The sequence below is a fragment of the Parambassis ranga genome, chromosome 18 (genome assembly GCF_900634625.1).
Source record: "Parambassis ranga chromosome 18, fParRan2.1, whole genome shotgun sequence".
Taxonomy (NCBI): Eukaryota; Metazoa; Chordata; class Actinopteri; family Ambassidae; genus Parambassis; species Parambassis ranga.
In genome coordinates, this window is record NC_041038.1 from 2869625 (window position 1) to 2885643 (window position 16019).

The 16019-nt window shown below is 40.7% G+C and overlaps 2 protein-coding genes across 2 annotated transcripts; both read left to right on the forward strand.

Moving 5' to 3' along the window:
* Nucleotides 1–5688: 5688 nt before the first annotated feature.
* On the forward strand, nt 5689–7283 carry LOC114451169 (uncharacterized). The gene is made up of 5 exons (XM_028429745.1): nt 5689–5736; nt 6086–6778; nt 6856–6984; nt 7054–7097; nt 7173–7283. Exons 1-5 carry the CDS (start codon nt 5694–5696, stop codon nt 7281–7283), a joined length of 1020 nt encoding a protein of 339 aa, XP_028285546.1. The 5' UTR covers nt 5689–5693.
* Nucleotides 7284–9734: 2451 nt separating this feature from the next.
* LOC114450881 (uncharacterized) lies at nt 9735–11360 on the forward strand. Its single transcript, XM_028429304.1, has 5 exons — nt 9735–9786; nt 9868–10539; nt 10617–10736; nt 11084–11127; nt 11241–11360. Exons 1-5 carry the CDS (start codon nt 9783–9785, stop codon nt 11358–11360), a joined length of 960 nt encoding a protein of 319 aa, XP_028285105.1. The 5' UTR covers nt 9735–9782.
* The last annotated feature ends 4659 nt before the right edge of the window (nt 11361–16019 follow it).

Consider the following 16019-nt stretch of genomic DNA (forward strand, 5'->3'; position numbering starts at 1 on the left):
TTAATATATTTTTACATGAGTCAATACTAAGGATGCACCAAAACGAAAATTCTTGGCCGAAACCGAAAACCGAAAATGAGGAATCAAAGGCCGAAAACCGAAACACCGGAACAAACCGTATTATGCCAATTATTAGTACCATTGCACTTATGGCTATGTTTTGATGTAAAAGCGAATTTGTTTGTATGATTTATTTGCAAGTAGATGCTGCGTTCAGTGACGTGGTTGCTTGGGAGTCCCAGCTGTTTGGCTGGAGTGTCGTGTTGCTATGGAGACAGAGCGGTTGTGTGGATGGCTGTGCTCTCGGCTTTAGTTGGAGCCGCGGAGTTAGTTACAGTGTTAATAGTTTATGTCTCACGCCTGATGCAGCATCGTGAGTATGTGACTGTGATGTGTGTGTGTGATGTGTTGTTTTGTGCTTGTGTTTATATTTTGATCGAGTAATTCTATACTGTGCGTAGATACAGATGAGATGTGGCTGTGTGGGTGTGCGATGTGATGTATTATTCTGTTAATATTATAGGTTAAGGTTTATTAGACAAACAACGTTTAAATATTATTTTATTCAGTCTTAGAAAATGCATATTGAGTGTTAAAAATCATAGCGTTAATCAGTTGTATTTATCTGTTTCAGTTTTACACTTTCCTACTCCAATAAACCTGTTAGACAAGAAGTCGTCTTAAGAGTCTTGGAAAAAGGAAACAATTTTAACTGGCCTGTCAAAAGTATAGCGGACATATACCGAGGACGGCACAGGCTATAAGTGTGTACTAACCTTACTAAAATCGAGGCATTGCAAATGCACAACTTAATATTGATGTTTCAAAGAATAAAGGAATTGAAAATATTTATTTAGCACATTCAAAAAATGCACATGAAATAACTTAGCTTGACCCCACTCATGTGTACATTATGTGTGCATCTTATTTAAAATTAAAAAAATGTCAGCAGAAAAATAAATCTGATGTCACATATATAGTAAATCAGAACAGAATAGCCTGTCTATGATTTTTTGAGGCACTCTGCAGGATCTGACTGAACACAGACAGCGAGGGCGCTTCTCTGTCTCCAAGAGAATCCAATTAGTGAAACGCGTTAGCTGGTTAGCTGCTCAAATGGAGCAAGAAAAGACACTGCAGACATGCTGGAGCGTCATCACAATCACTTCCTGTTTCGGCCGAGTTGTTTTGTTGAAAAAAGTGTTCGGTGCATCCCTAGTCAATACATATACGCTAACAAGCCTGCATGGAACTTGCAACTCCAAATATGGACAAAGAGGGGGAGCACGAGTGGAGTTTAGGGGAGCAGGCGATCTTTTATTTACAAAACTTGATTTCACAGACAAGAACTTGTCACATGCACAAACAACCAGCCTGCACGGAACTTGCAGGATAACCTTACACTCAAAGTGCGGGGCTTCTGGCTTTTCTTCATTAATCTGTAGCATTTAGCCCTGACTGTTATTTCTCCTGTACCATGATCATCATGTTAAAAATTACATTAAATATCCATAAGCTATATTCTTATAATCGCAATCATTTCAACACAAACGTGTTATTTCTGTTGTATGCTAACGCTAATGACGACACCCATTTGTTTCTGAAGAGCCGTTTTGAAGCTCGGTGGGAGGCTCCGGGAAGCATGAAGTGACATGAAGCACTCTCAACGTGTGTCTATGTATACAAATGCCATCAATTGGCTCCCTTCTGTCCTGTAGAATGAGGAGGTTACCACTGTGCAGTATGCAGCCCTGGACTTCAAAAAGAGGCAAAGCACAAGTAATTTTATCATGAAAATTGTGTTAATGGCCTTCAATAATCTTTAATGCTAAACATGCTGCATTCAAATGTGATGACCCTTTTCTAGTAAAGACTACAGATCAGATATTTCTTCATATAATGCAGTGAGTTATTATCAGTGATGTTTGCTGTGTCTACCTCCACCTAAAAAGCAACACCACTCTTATAGAACTAAATGCACTGAATTTTTGTTATTCTGAAAAAAATAGTCCTGTCCTAATTTTACATGTACTGAACAGCTTTTTTTTTTTTTTTTTTTTTTTTTTTTTTAACTATATTTTCATCAAAGGTGATTTAATTTCATCAGTGTCTGTCTGTGGAGGAGAGATTTTGTCAGAGTCACAGTGCATGCTGACAGACGTGGCAGCAGATCTAACATAACATAAGAGATGGGAGAGCCACAGTGACAACTGTTGCACATTTCAGTGGATTATGTTCCAAAGATATTTGACCATACATTGCCCTTAATGCAATGCATCATTTATGTGCATTGTATTATCCATGTAGCTGTATTTTTGTCAAATAATAATAATAACTGAACTTTATTTGTAAACTTGGTAAAGTGGCCCTTTAAATTTACCAACAACATTCATGCAGTTACGCTGCTGGTCAGCAGGGAGCAGCAGCCCACCTTCAGTCGATATCACATGATGAAACTTTGAAAATAATCAGATTACACAACACTCAGATGTGGCCTTTGCCACCACACAGAGATATGTTATTTCAAGACACCACAGAGACGAGCAGCTTATCTGAACATTTTAAAGAAAAGTGCTGTTTGTTCATGAAACGCAGCTACCCACCCACAGAGGGCGGCGTTCACCTGTATTGATGTGGTCAGCTGACATAAATGTGTCTAAATAGCACCATCATGACAGCAGTGTGCAAAAACAAAAAACACAAACTTCCAGCTCTGGTCAAGCTAGCTGAATTCAACCTCAGTGGTTTTGTCACCTCACAGCACCCCCCCCACCCCCTCCACACAGGATGTCTATGTGGTTGTATTTTTTTTTGGTTGTTTGTTCCAGTCGCTCTACAATAACACCACTGCTCTTTCACCTCTTACTCCCACATATGCTCTTAGAATTAAATGTCTATTAACAAGCTGAAGACACAACAGACCCAAAGTCACACTTTTTCCCTCATAGGAACAAAACAGCACTGATGCAGATGAAAATAAGAATACAAGTCAAAAATGGTGGTCATATAATACAACTGGTATATTGTAAGCAGTAAAACATAACAGTAATATAATAACATCCAATATGGATATAATCAATTTGATCAATTTTATCAATGTGTTAGATAAGATTGTCTGATCTCTTGAGGGAGGAGTTGTACAGTTTGATGGCCACAGGAAAAAATGACCTCCTGTGGCGCTCCTTCTGTCTGACACTGCTGTCAAGGAGTCCAGCTCCACCCCCACAACATCACCGGCCCTTCTGATGAGCTTATTGAGTGCCCCAGCACACAACAGCAAACAAAACGGCACTGGCAACCACAGACTCATAAAAATTCTCAGCATAGTCTGACAGATGTTAAAGGACCAGAGCCTCCTCAGAAAATATAGGCAGCTCTGGCCCTTCTTGTAGAGGGCTTCAGTGTTCTTAGTCCAGTCAAGTTTATTGTCCAAATCCACTCCCATGTATTTGTAATCCTCCACAATGTCCACACTCTGCCCACCTGTGGAAACTGGAGCCACATGTGTCTTGGTCCTACTCAGGTCCACAACCAGCTCCTTTGTCTTTGGCACATTGAGCAGCACATGGTTCTGCTTACACCATGTGACAAAGCTGTCCACTGCAGTGCATTGCAGTTTTCAAACAGCCGACAGGAGAGTCAGCAGCGACCAGGAACGCAGTATCAGTATCAGTACCAGAACAGGTTTAATTCACTGACCTGTTCCCCACTACCATCACCCCCTCTGCTGGCTGGTCTGACAGGTCACATACTGAGTGAATATAGGGAGTGTTTTGTAGATGGGGATGTGGTTAAAATCCTGATCATTTTGTTCAGTCTGTTGGCATCACTGGCTACAATACTATAATATAAGGAAGTAAACAAAGCACACAAAGGATGAAACAATATGTGAAAAATAATTTTCACAATATCATCTTTTGTTATATGTTGTACTTTTGTCAGTGTGTTGTTAGGGCTTTAAACAAACTGTTGGCCATTCGGTCGGACACTTCATGTAAAAGAAGAACAGCAAGATCGAGTTTCCATTCTAGCTCTGACTCTTTTGAGAATCAGCCAACATCAAACCAGCCTACTGTCACTCTGCTCGACTCAGGAAGTAGAGGTTTAGGTGACAAGACTGTTGGTCAGTGAAGCCTCGTCTCACTCTCAGTCAACAAGCATCTGAGTTTTACCACAGCTTGGTTAAAGTATGTGCATTCACATCACAAAGATCAAAGAGTGAGTCACAGGCGGTAGTCTGCTTCTGCAGGGTAAAACTGCAATAGAAATGTGTGAAGGGTGAAGCTGAAAAGGACATGCTACAAAGAGCAACATTAAATGAAAGCATCTAAGTCATTTACTAAAAGGAAATTCAATACTTCCACTTGGGGATACATCGATCATGCCGACATTCTGACAACCATTTCTGACATAGGACTAACACTAACAAGACTGTGGCTTCAACAAAGATGTGACCTAGTGGAGTCTTAATGTGTTCAGTCATGCAATGAGCCCAAAATATGATTCTACCATATAGTATATCTGAGCGTAATCTGAGAAATTGACTTGGATCTGAGGACAGCAGTCTGAGGGTGAGGGACATAAACAGACTCAGAACTACGTATAACAGTCACTCAGACACTGTACATTCATAATGGTATATTCATGTTGTGCTCTTTACTATGTAAAGGTTTTTATACAGTAGTAAATATGTTCTTTTTTTAGATACAACTCAGGGATTTAAACTAACTAGGCATTTAGATATTTATTATATATTTCATCTTTGATTTTTATCCTTGTCTGTAATGAAAAAGAATTTCCCCTGTGGATTAAATAAAGGGATTCTGAAATAAAAAAAAAACAACATGGAAGTGTAGTTCCTCAAATGGCCACTTGAGGGCAGCTTCAACAGTGAGTCAGTCCCACAAATATCCCTAACATTGTGTGTTTGCCATTTTGTAGTGCTGTGAGAATGTGTAGTGAGAATCATTAAACCTGGTGTTGTGGTCAATGCATCATCAAATGTAGTGCACAACCAATGGCCACTACAACTACATTAGCATTGGTACCATTTTGCGCTCAATATTTATGTAGCTGGCAGTAATGCAGCATGTTTTACAGGTTAGTGCTGTCTTATATCACAAGCTGCCTGCATATGGGACTGCACAGCAAACCTCAGCTCCTGTCTCACTTTACTGCTTTTCCCATATTTTGACATACTGAGTTAGATAGACTTTGGCAGAGCCAACATGGGACAGCTGGAGCCTCCCAGACTCATCTTAAAACTGCTCTTTAGAACATGTGGCTAATGTCATGGACTTGATTCTGCTTGATCCATGCACATTTTTTGGTAAAAACCATAATATCCTTGTGTCATGCCTGCAAAATACAACATGCTTTTTTCAGAGACACACTTCTGACTACACTGCATACTCTCTAGAACAGACATGCACTAAATTCTATGGCAGCATTTAAAAATGGAAACTTTCCTGTTCATGGTGTATTTGTCCCACCTTAAGAACTGCTCTCTAGTCTACAGCAACGTCACCCAAATGACAATTACACCTCCAGTAACTTGATCAGGCTGATGTCATGCACAAGGGCAAATCATCAGTCAGAACCCTCTCAGCTTAGCCAATCACAAAGAGTCTTCGTTTCCTATAAGAATTGGTGCATCCGTCAACACACAAGATGCAGACTGCAGATCTGCAGAGATGATGCTACTTTACCTTTTACTTGCACTTATCAATAAAACGTGTAAGTATTTGACGCTCCTTCCTATGTAAGTGCATTAGGTTGGCTGTAAAAAATACCCAAATTTCCATTTGGGTATTTTTTTCAGAATTCTGACTTTTTTCTTCAGAATTATAAATTCTGGGCAAAAAAAAATAATTGTGAGAAAAACATTTCTTTAGCCTAAAGAAAGTCAGAATTCTGAGTTTGAAGTTAGAAGTCTGAGATAAATATTGGATCTCAAAGCGGAGAAATTTGTGCCAGAATTGATCTTTGAATTCAGAATTCTGAACTCAAACACTTTTTAAAGTGCTCGTATCTGTGTGCATGGTTTTTAATGAGATTAAAATAATTCTATGATTTTTCTATGCAGGTGCGGTGTTAGCTGTTGATAAGAGCTCAGGGATCATTCAGGATACTGGAGTGAAGACAGCCACAGTTGGGGACACTGTGACTTTACAGTGCTCCTGTTTAGACGATGATGTAACTTATTTTTCTTGGTACCAGCAAAGCCTGGACAGCAAACCTCACACCATATCAACTCTGTTGAAGCACAACACGGAGGCTGACATCTATGACGAGTACAAAGAAAGGTTTGACGTTGTTGTACAAACTGAGCATGGAGTCAACAATCTCATGATCACAGGCATTAGCCTGTCAGATTCAGCGATGTATTACTGTGGGATTTCAGTTTTCAACGGCATTGAGTTTGGACAAGGAGTCTTCCTTCATGTCAAATCATCACAGTCTAACATCCACACTGTTGTCCATCAGCCAGTGCTGGAGCCACTTCAGCAGGGAGACTCTATGAAGCTGAGCTGTACCGTGTATGCTGAACCATGTGCGGGTGAGCGCAGCCTGTACTGGATCAGACACGGTGCCTCGCAGCCTGCAGTCCTGTATCCCAGTGAGGGACAGTGTACAAGCCTCCCAAATGGGAGGACAAACTGTTCCTTAAACCTCACATTAAATGCTGTGCGCTCCTCTGATGCTGGGACCTACTACTGTGCTGTGGCCTCCTGTGGGGAGGTCGTAATTGGAGATGGAACAGAGGTGCAGCTTGTTGGTAGGTGATGACAGCAGATATTTGATCTTACTGACAAATATTAATATATAAAACCAATCTGTTTTTTGTAATGTCAGGTTCTAGTGAAATGTCTCCCCTGCTGGTGTACTGCTTGGCTGTAGCAATGGCAGTTTCTACTATAGTGCTCCTTGTCCTGGCTTTCATCCTGTACAAGCTGAAGAAAAGTCTGTGCTCTGCCTGCAAAGGTGAGCTTTCCAAAATCAATATCATCTTCCTGTTTGACTGCATGCTTATTCATATTGTTTCATCTGCAGGAACTGCTTCTCATCTGGAATGTCCTGCAGCCTCAGGTGCACCGGTAGGCAACAAAATAAACACCAATATATTTCCAAAGATATTTTAACATAATTTCTAATGATGATGTCTTTAGCAGAGATCAGATGCAGACAGTCTTCATTATGCTGCTCTGGACCTGAGAAGGAGCGGTGAACGACACACTGACGGTGTTTGTGTCTACTCTACTGTAAAGTGCAGAAAGCAGTGATTCATATGGCAATGTAAAGATAATTGTGAAAGAAAATAAATGTGTTTTGTTTGCAGTGTTGGTGTCTGAAAGTGCATCTGTGTAATAGTGAACAGATACAAGCTAAGCTGGCTCATGAAAAACCCCTGTGATCTATTAATACCTTTGCAGGTTTGCACCTCTCAGTCCACAGTTTGCTCTTTGTTTTTACATTTCACTCTTGAGGTGAAGAGGGTGTGAACTAATGAATGTAAGTTTCCATTGATGGAAACAGTTCTAGCATGGTTTAAAACACAGGAAGAGTGGCCTGCAGCCTCCAGGCCACAGCAGTTTGCACATAAGAAAGCCCGGTCTTAAAGGGTCACACAAGAAGAAGCAGGCAACAGAACAACAGTCATTAGTGCATAGGAAAGCCACAGACCTTCTGCTTCATCAGATTTGTAGCCTCTGCCTCTTTGCTTTCGGTCTGCTTGGTTAGATCCATGATTGTTCAGTTTCAGTTCCCTAAAACGTATACACCCAAAACAAGACAGGAAGCTATGCTTTTTAGAAATGTCTGTTGTCTCACGGTTTTATAGGACATTTGCATATAACACAGATGCATATCTAGCAGGGGTTTTGGGGATGAAGAAATGACAAAGCAACCTCTAGTTCAAATGCACAAATGCCAAAAGGTCCAGTTCCTTGAATGGCTACTTGTGACTGGCTCCAAAAGTGAAAAAAGTTATTGGGCAAAGAATGCTAACTTAACAGAAATAAACCATTGACAGGATAAATCTATGGACAAAGCTTCTGTGACATCACTCATTTGTTTCTGTGCTGTTTTGAGACTCGTGAGAGGCCCCGCCTTTAATTATTAGGGGTGGAATGGTTCACAAAATTGGTTCGGTTTGTATCATGGTTCGGTTCGGTTTGTATCGGCCAATCATGTGCAAAGCAGGACGGGACCAGCGGCAGCTTTGCACATGATTGGCCGCAGAGTGGTGTGGGTCTCCTCTCTGCTGTGACTGCAGCTGAGATTGCTACGTGATAGGGATGTGTCATTCATGAAGAATTTGTTCAATATGAACTAATCTTTTATATGACTCGGAAGTAATAAGTCATCTCTTTGAGCGATTCATTCATTTTCATGCAGTACCTTCCCTTTATGCAGGCAGCTGCATAAAGCTTGTTCCATACTCCACAAGAACAGAGAACTCGCTCCTCACTCCCCGGGTGGTAAGAGTAAAAAAAAAAGTTTGTCTTGGCACGGAGGCATTATACTCCGCGAGAAGTGTGTGTGCATACGGCCCGCCCCCGCAGCACACGTCACACACAAAAGGCTGACAATGCAATTGTATTGCAAATTGTGTGCACAGTCGTGGTTACCTGGCCTAACGAGCTGATAATGCTCATCAAAACTGTCTATCGTCATTGTACTTCCTCCTTCCAAGTCTCTGTGTGTTCTGCGCACCTGAAGAAGCTCTTGCGCATCACCACATTCATCACGCCCATTAAATTCCGACCAATCACAGAATTGTTCTCGCACTGAGAGAAAAAAGTTCTGCCCGGGCCATGTGTCCACGAGAGCTGCAGAACAGGCACTCCGAGAGAAAAATGATGTCATTTTGTGGGTGTAAGGTCGGCAGCAAGGAGCGAGGAGCGAGTTCTCTGTTCTCGTGGAGTATGGATCCAGCTTAAGCTCAGACGGCAGGACAGAAAACAGAAAGGAGTTCACGATTTGTTTGTGCTCTGGTCCTCGTTCTTTTGTCACGTGACAGCCAGGCCGCTCAGGCAGTGTGGCGAGCAGTAAGCACTACAGTTCATGAGACCAGAATCATTTTTAAACCAGGCTGTAAACATGTTTGTTTCTGCTTGGACATTTTAGCATGGGTGTCTATGGGAATTGACTCGTTTTGCTTGGCTGCGGCATGAACTGCACATTTTACGACTCCTGCATTGGGTTCAAGTCTGAGCCCCTGAGGTTGCCACTTGAAATAAATAGACTAGTATGAAATGAGGCTTTAACTAACTTAAATCAGAGCCTTCACATAGAGGCTAAAGACTGCTTTTCAGCAAAGGTTTTACATTTCTTTTTCCAAAAGCACTTTCCTCTGATCAAATAAGGCACTAAATTCTCTGTTCCATCCATACACTGAACCTGATTTGTAAGACTTATAAATGTAGTACTATTGGGAGTCAGAGGTCAGGGTTAAACCTCTCAGTCAATATATTATATGTGTAACCTGCTACCTCATCCCTCTACTTGACAACACATTCCATACAAAAACAACAAACTTTGAAGGTCTTGGTTACACTTCCTCATTACTTGCTTCAGTTGTGCTGTTTTTTTTCTTGCCAGCCTTTTCATAGACAACACTACAAGGGACACGGAACATGTGATCAGTCACTCCTGATTGGCTGGTGGAACATAGCCTTGTCTCATAAAAAACAGACAATGCTAAGATGAGCCACAGCAAATTCAACAACATGACTCCCACAACGGTCACTTTCTGTGTGACATGTCTGCTGCTTGGAACAATGGGTAAGTTGTGTCTTTATATAGATTTATATAAATGTCAGCCATGCTGTAAAGGTCATTCTGCATTTGCTTGTGTTCCAACAGCTCTGAAATCATCACCATATTTAAGTCTTGTGTCAGTACATGTTGGTGAAAATGTGACTTTAAACTGCTCCTATCAAGGTACTGTAGCAGTAATATTTTACTGGTACAAGCAAACACTGGACCAGAAGCCACAGCAGGTGTCTACGTTCTATAAGCATGACAGCAATGGTACTTTTAGTGACGGATTTAATAACAATCGACGCTTTGAACTGGAAACTGGTGCTGGAAAAAATCACCTGAAGATCTTAAATGTGCAAATCTCAGACTCTGCTACTTATTTCTGCATAGCAGGTTTTTCATATGTGTATGAATTTTTGGAGGGCATTACTGTACACATAAAGGGTTCAGGTTTGGACCTCCTAGTCCATCAGTCAGCATCTGAGAGCATCCAGCCAGGAGGCTCTGTGACTCTGAAATGTACAGCACACACTGGGACCTGTGATGGAGAACACAGTGTTTACTGGTTCAGACGCTCTGAGGAGTCTCGTCCAGGATTCATTTACACCCATGGAGGCAGAAATGACCAGTGTGAGACAAACACAGCAACACACAAGTGTGTGTACAGCCTGCCAATGAAGGACCTGAGAATTTCTCATGCTGGGACCTACTACTGTGCTGTTGCCTCCTGTGGACATATAGTGTTTGGAAATGGGACCACACTGCACTTTGAAGGTGAGTAACACTGTTGGACAGAGTGCTTCCTAAATTAGTGGACACTGTCTAACATAATGTCTTCTTGCTCTGTGCAGAAGCGGCACACTCTGTTGCCCTGCTGTACATCTTATGTGGAGCTCTGGCTTTTAGCATCGTACTGGTGATCATCCTGGGTTACACATCATATAAAATGTACACGCCAAACAGCTGCACAGGTAACCTGCTAAACTCCCATTCTTTACAGGGACAGTCTGTGTCCCACTCTGTGTCATACTTAAGGCCAGCAGAGACAGTTCTGTGTTTGTCACAATGTCGGTCATCACCCAGAAGGGTTTAACTTCTCCTAAATTTCCCTGAGGGACCTTCCCAAAGGGATTAATAAAGTATATTCTATTCTATTCTAACTTTATAATGACCTGCTGATCAACCATCCACATTCAACATTCAACCATCCACATAGCCATGTAAAAATGAGAATGACTGATGATACAAAGATCCAACAAGATCACTGCCACCTCCAGCATGTGGTATTTGATTGTATTGTTGCTTCTGTCATAACCAGATCCTCATCACAGATCTTCAGCTGCCTCAGGTCCAAATGCAGAGGTAAGTGTTACACTGTCACTTGTTTTATACAGACACAGCACACACACTTTCTCAAAGAGATAAATGCAATTAAACTTAATGTGGTGATTCATTATTTTGTATTCTATAACCAGGGTTCCCAAGATGCAAACAGTCTTCATTATGCTGCTCTAAGTGTGATCAGGGTCTCCAAATCAAGAAGGCAGAGAGATGACACTCAGCTTGAATGTGTTTACTCTAGGGTACGACAGTAGTTGTCTCATTTGTTCCTGATTTCTCTTCAATGTATTGACTGTAAAGCTAAAAATAAACATTCAGCTGCAGTTAAAGTTGGCTAGTGTGATGTGAATGAAGTTATCAGAGGTGTCATAGCTGCCATTTATAGTGTTAAACACCACATAGATAGAACAAATTATACATACATACATCAAGATTTTCTTAAGAGTTTCTTAAGGTGTTTTTTTTAACCCCTGTGTTGTTCACAGTCTAACGTCTAGCTTTCAGAAACTATATACTCAGGGAAGTACTTCTCTGAGACCCTCTGCACTCTGTGGTCTCAGACAGGAAGTCCCTGCATTGCAGCCACAGTGCAAAGCAGTGCAACCGATGCTCACAATATTCTAAGTACCTGAGTAAAAAGCACAGACATTATCTGAACAATAATCAAATGATGCACTGAGTTGTGCATATACATTGAGAGTGCTACTGTAGATACCATAATGACAATCATTTTGTGTATTTCTCCTTAATTTGGTTTATAAAATTGAATGAGTATATTTCCTAGGTTAAATACAAATTGTCATTATGTTAAAATGCCAGTGGGTGGCTGCTCTGCCTGTCCTGGGGTGGAGCTGAATTTATTTAGGTAACACAGTGTTGTGCAGTACAGCACAGAAGTAAACAGTGCCAGTAAACTCATGTTAATCTGGGCTAGTTCATGTCAGAAAAAATGAAAAATTCTACCTGAAAAGCAGTTTTTATTAAAAAAAACAACCTGATCTCACAGAAATGTGACATACACACGGATTGTTAACACTGAATTACTTGGCACCGACATGAAAAGTAGTGAAATTACGTGCGGGCACCACGGAAAACTATCTCCACAGAAAGTCAATGCGGGGCATTTTCGTAGGGACACCGCGGTTTTACGTGTGGACACCACGGACATGAGCACCAATAGAAATGAATGAGCCGATTTGATTACAGTCATGTCGTTCTGACAATTCACGCATTTCTCTAAGCGATTTGGCCCTTAATAAACCTTTTTAGGAAACGATCTGTCAGGGTTTCAGGTTTGAGCCAGGGCTTTTGTTTTGTGTTTTGCTTGTGTTATTTCCTGTTTTATTTTGGCATTTCCTGTTTCCTCTCGTTTCAGGCGTCTTGACTTCCCCTTCCTTGTGTTCTCCCTGCTCCTCCTGGTGATTACCTGCTCCTCCCTCATGTGTCCCACCTGTGTCCAATTGTCCACCCTGATTCCTTTGTATTTAGTCTCTGTCCTCCCTGCACTCGGTGCTAGTTCGTCTCGCCAGCCTTGACTTCAGAGCTCTCCTGGTGACTAAGCCTTTCTTTGGTTATTTTTACTATTGTGTATCTATGCTAAGAACTTCGTTTTTTCCTCGCTTCGTGTGATCATTTGTTTGTTGGTGTTTTTGGTTTTTGCCCTGCGGGCGTAAAATAAAAGACTGTTAGCTTTACCTGCTCTGCTCTCTGCATCTGTGTCCGCACTGAAACACAACCCTGACACGATCACTATTATATTATTATTTAACAGAAACGAACCGGCCCAACACGACCATCTACATCGACATGCACGTTTATTTGATCGATAAAAGTTGTTTTCTAATTGTTGTTTTCTAATTTTATGCATGCACCAATCACTAAAACCATTTGCATGTAACTTAAGTTATAGGTTACTTATATAAGTGACTCCTAAAAAGGCCCATGTAGCCAGTAGTTCCTCAAAAGGAACTGATTAGTCTGAACTGCTGCTAGCACACACAGTAGCTTGAGCTTTTAACATCAGAATCAGAATCGTGTTTTATTGCCATTTAAGTGAAGAGGATTCACATTACTACGAATTTGCCTTAGTGATTGGTGCATACATAAAACATTTAACATGAAATAAGATAACTAAGATAAAAATAAGGTAAATGAGATAAGGTCAAGTAAACAATGTAAACTAAAAGTAAGGCTATAAATTGACATGACATACCATGCTTAGATGAAACAACTATAATCACATGACACTGGTTGGATTTCTTTGTGTAACTGTTGTATTTTCTTAGATCATCTGAAGTATTTTGACGTGGCTGTAGATCTTAAGTTGCAGAGTAGATGCCTTGGACTGAAATCAGGCTGGCTGCAGAGACGGAGGCCTCGTCTTTCCACTGTGAAAAGATTATAACAAACATGGTGGGGTGTAAATGATTAGCCATACACATTAAAGTCACTGTGACAGCTGTGAACATGGGCAGTGAACACTTTGTCTTCAAAGTTCATGTGTTAAAGCAGAAATGTGCTCCTAGTGTGCAGCTATTTGCATTTTATTGACAACTCACTGACAGTAACTACAAGTTGAACAGATTTTGGTGGTGGAGATAGCACCATGCAAACAGCCGTCATTTAGCTGACGGTGACGTCAATCTGCTGTCTTGATGTGACAGTTAACGTTAGCATGTAGCATATAGCCTAGCAAATAGTTGGCAAGTAGCCGTCAAATGAATGACAGCTTCATGAGGCGACACGTGACGTCCGTTGCCGTGGAAACCATATGGTTTATACCGGTGGTCTTCTTCCAAACTTTGCAGATATAAATACTATTGTATTATAATATTATCTAAATATTATACTTCATAATATTAATATGTTTACCGTCATGATTACTACCAATATGAAGTGCAATTTAAATATTAATACACAACTACTTAGAAAACAATATGAACAAACGTGCACCACGCAAAAGATTGACACGGATAAATATGTGGAAGATTTTGGAGATGAAGTATACATTAAACGAGGGAACCAAGAAAAAAATAAACGTTTATTTAGGTGAAATCGCTTAGTGAAATGCATGCGCTGTCGCAGGCAATTTACGTAACCACGAGTGGGCCCGCAAGTTGCATTATTATGGCAACGTGATGACGCTTCCGTCCAGAGCAACTGCTAACCGACGTTAGCTTACATTGTCTTTCAATCCAGTCGTTCTCAAAAATGAAATAACCACATGCTCACCTTAACAAATGTCTCCACGTTACTTCTATACGCCCCATTTCCCATCATTTCATAAGGAAATGCTGTCGCACACAATTATATCAAGCACTGTTTAGAAAACAACTTTTATCGATCAAATAAATGCGTATGTCGACATAGATGGTCGTGTTGGGCTGGTTCGTTTTTGTTAAATAATAATATAATAGTGATCGTTTCCTAAAAAGGTTTATTAAGGGCCAAATTGCTTAGAGAAATGCATGAATTGTCAGAGCAACATGACTGTAATCAAATCGGCTCATTCATTTCTATTGGTGCTCATGTCCGTGGTGTCCACACGTAGTGGTGTCCCTACGAAAATGCCCCACATTGACTTTCTATGGAGACAGTTTTCCGTGGTGCCTGCATGTAATTTCACTACTTTTCGTGTCGGTGCCACGTAATTCAGTGTTAACAATCCGTGTGTATGTCACGTATTTCTGTGAGATCAGGTTGTAAAAAACACATGCTTTATACTAACCACCATAATGACAACAAACATGGCAGTTAGTGTTATATAACGTAAGTGTTAGAAGTAAGAAGAGGAAGCCGTGTTAGAAGTTAATTCTGCTTAATACTAACACTACACCACCAGAAGTGTGGAACATGATGATGACTCTTAGGTGTTTTTACAGTAACATAAGGAGCCCACTGTGATGGAGCCCACTGTGATGATCAGTGTGGGAGGAATAAACACACTCTGCCAAAGCAGAGCCTAAATGTTAATGATAAAGTGTTATTGCCTCATGTAGACAAATAGAAATGGGAAGTACATCAGGTATATATTATATCCAAGTTTGGACTTAAAGCTTTCTTGAGATTTAGAGTTTAAAAGAAAGACAGACAGATGTACAGCCTTAACATGCAACCTCTAGTCACTTTGGACCAGATAGGTGGGAATCTTTTTTTAGCCTGTGTGGTTGACAGCAAAGTGATGCTCTAATGTGTTTCTCTATGGCCCTAACTTCTTTATGGTTTTAAACAGGAAGTCTGCAGTGTTTTCATGCACTGCAGCCACACACTTTAATGCCCTGCTCTTAACAGATTACATCAATGAATGGGAATAAGACCCATCCTCCAATTGGTGGTAACAACACTGGAGAAGCTGCTGCCACTCACCCACTTGTCATTCAAAGGCACTTAATTATAAATCACTTTGTGTAATTAAAGTTTACTACTAAACACTAAAATTATCTTTTATACCAGACTGTAAACATGTTTTGCTATGATGTTTTTGCCACTTGGTCCACACTTTTGCTGTGTACAGTAGGAAGTACAGAGACAATGGGAAGCTTGCAGGTGGTCATAAAGCAAAAAATATTGGTGAAGCGCTTTTAGTGCTTTTTGGCATTTTTTCCCCCAATGTCCCAGAAAATGAGGCCGTAAAGTCGAGGGAGCATGATGCAATCATTCTTTTGTTGTGGGTACTTTCCAGCATCATCTGCTGTTGAGTAGGTGACATGAAGCAGGGCTAGTTTAAAATTAGTGGAAGCTTTAACACAGGAAGACCAACTTATTACCTGAAATGTGGCAAATGTTTCAAAGACAGTTGAACAAAGTGAAAAATGTCTCTCCATACAGAGCAGGCAGCTTTTTAAGAGCAGACGAGCAGCACATCAAATACTGCACGTGGCCAAACAGAGGTTACCGGTAAATAAAACTTGGGG

What these genes read in the sequence shown, in the direction of transcription:
- LOC114451169 (XM_028429745.1), top strand. Translation starts at nt 5,694, where the DNA reads ATGATGCTACTTTACCTTTTACTTGCACTTATCAATAAAACGT. An exon ending in TGCACTTATCAATAAAACGT is followed by an intron (nt 5,737 to 6,085) that starts GTAAGTATTTGA and finishes TTTTCTATGCAG; the next exon opens with GTGCGGTGTTAGCTGTTGAT. An exon ending in CTGCAGCCTCAGGTGCACCG is followed by an intron (nt 7,098 to 7,172) that starts GTAGGCAACAAA and finishes TGTCTTTAGCAG; the next exon opens with AGATCAGATGCAGACAGTCT.
- LOC114450881 (XM_028429304.1), top strand. An exon ending in GACCACACTGCACTTTGAAG is followed by an intron (nt 10,540 to 10,616) that starts GTGAGTAACACT and finishes TGCTCTGTGCAG; the next exon opens with AAGCGGCACACTCTGTTGCC. An exon ending in CACGCCAAACAGCTGCACAG is followed by an intron (nt 10,737 to 11,083) that starts GTAACCTGCTAA and finishes TGTCATAACCAG; the next exon opens with ATCCTCATCACAGATCTTCA.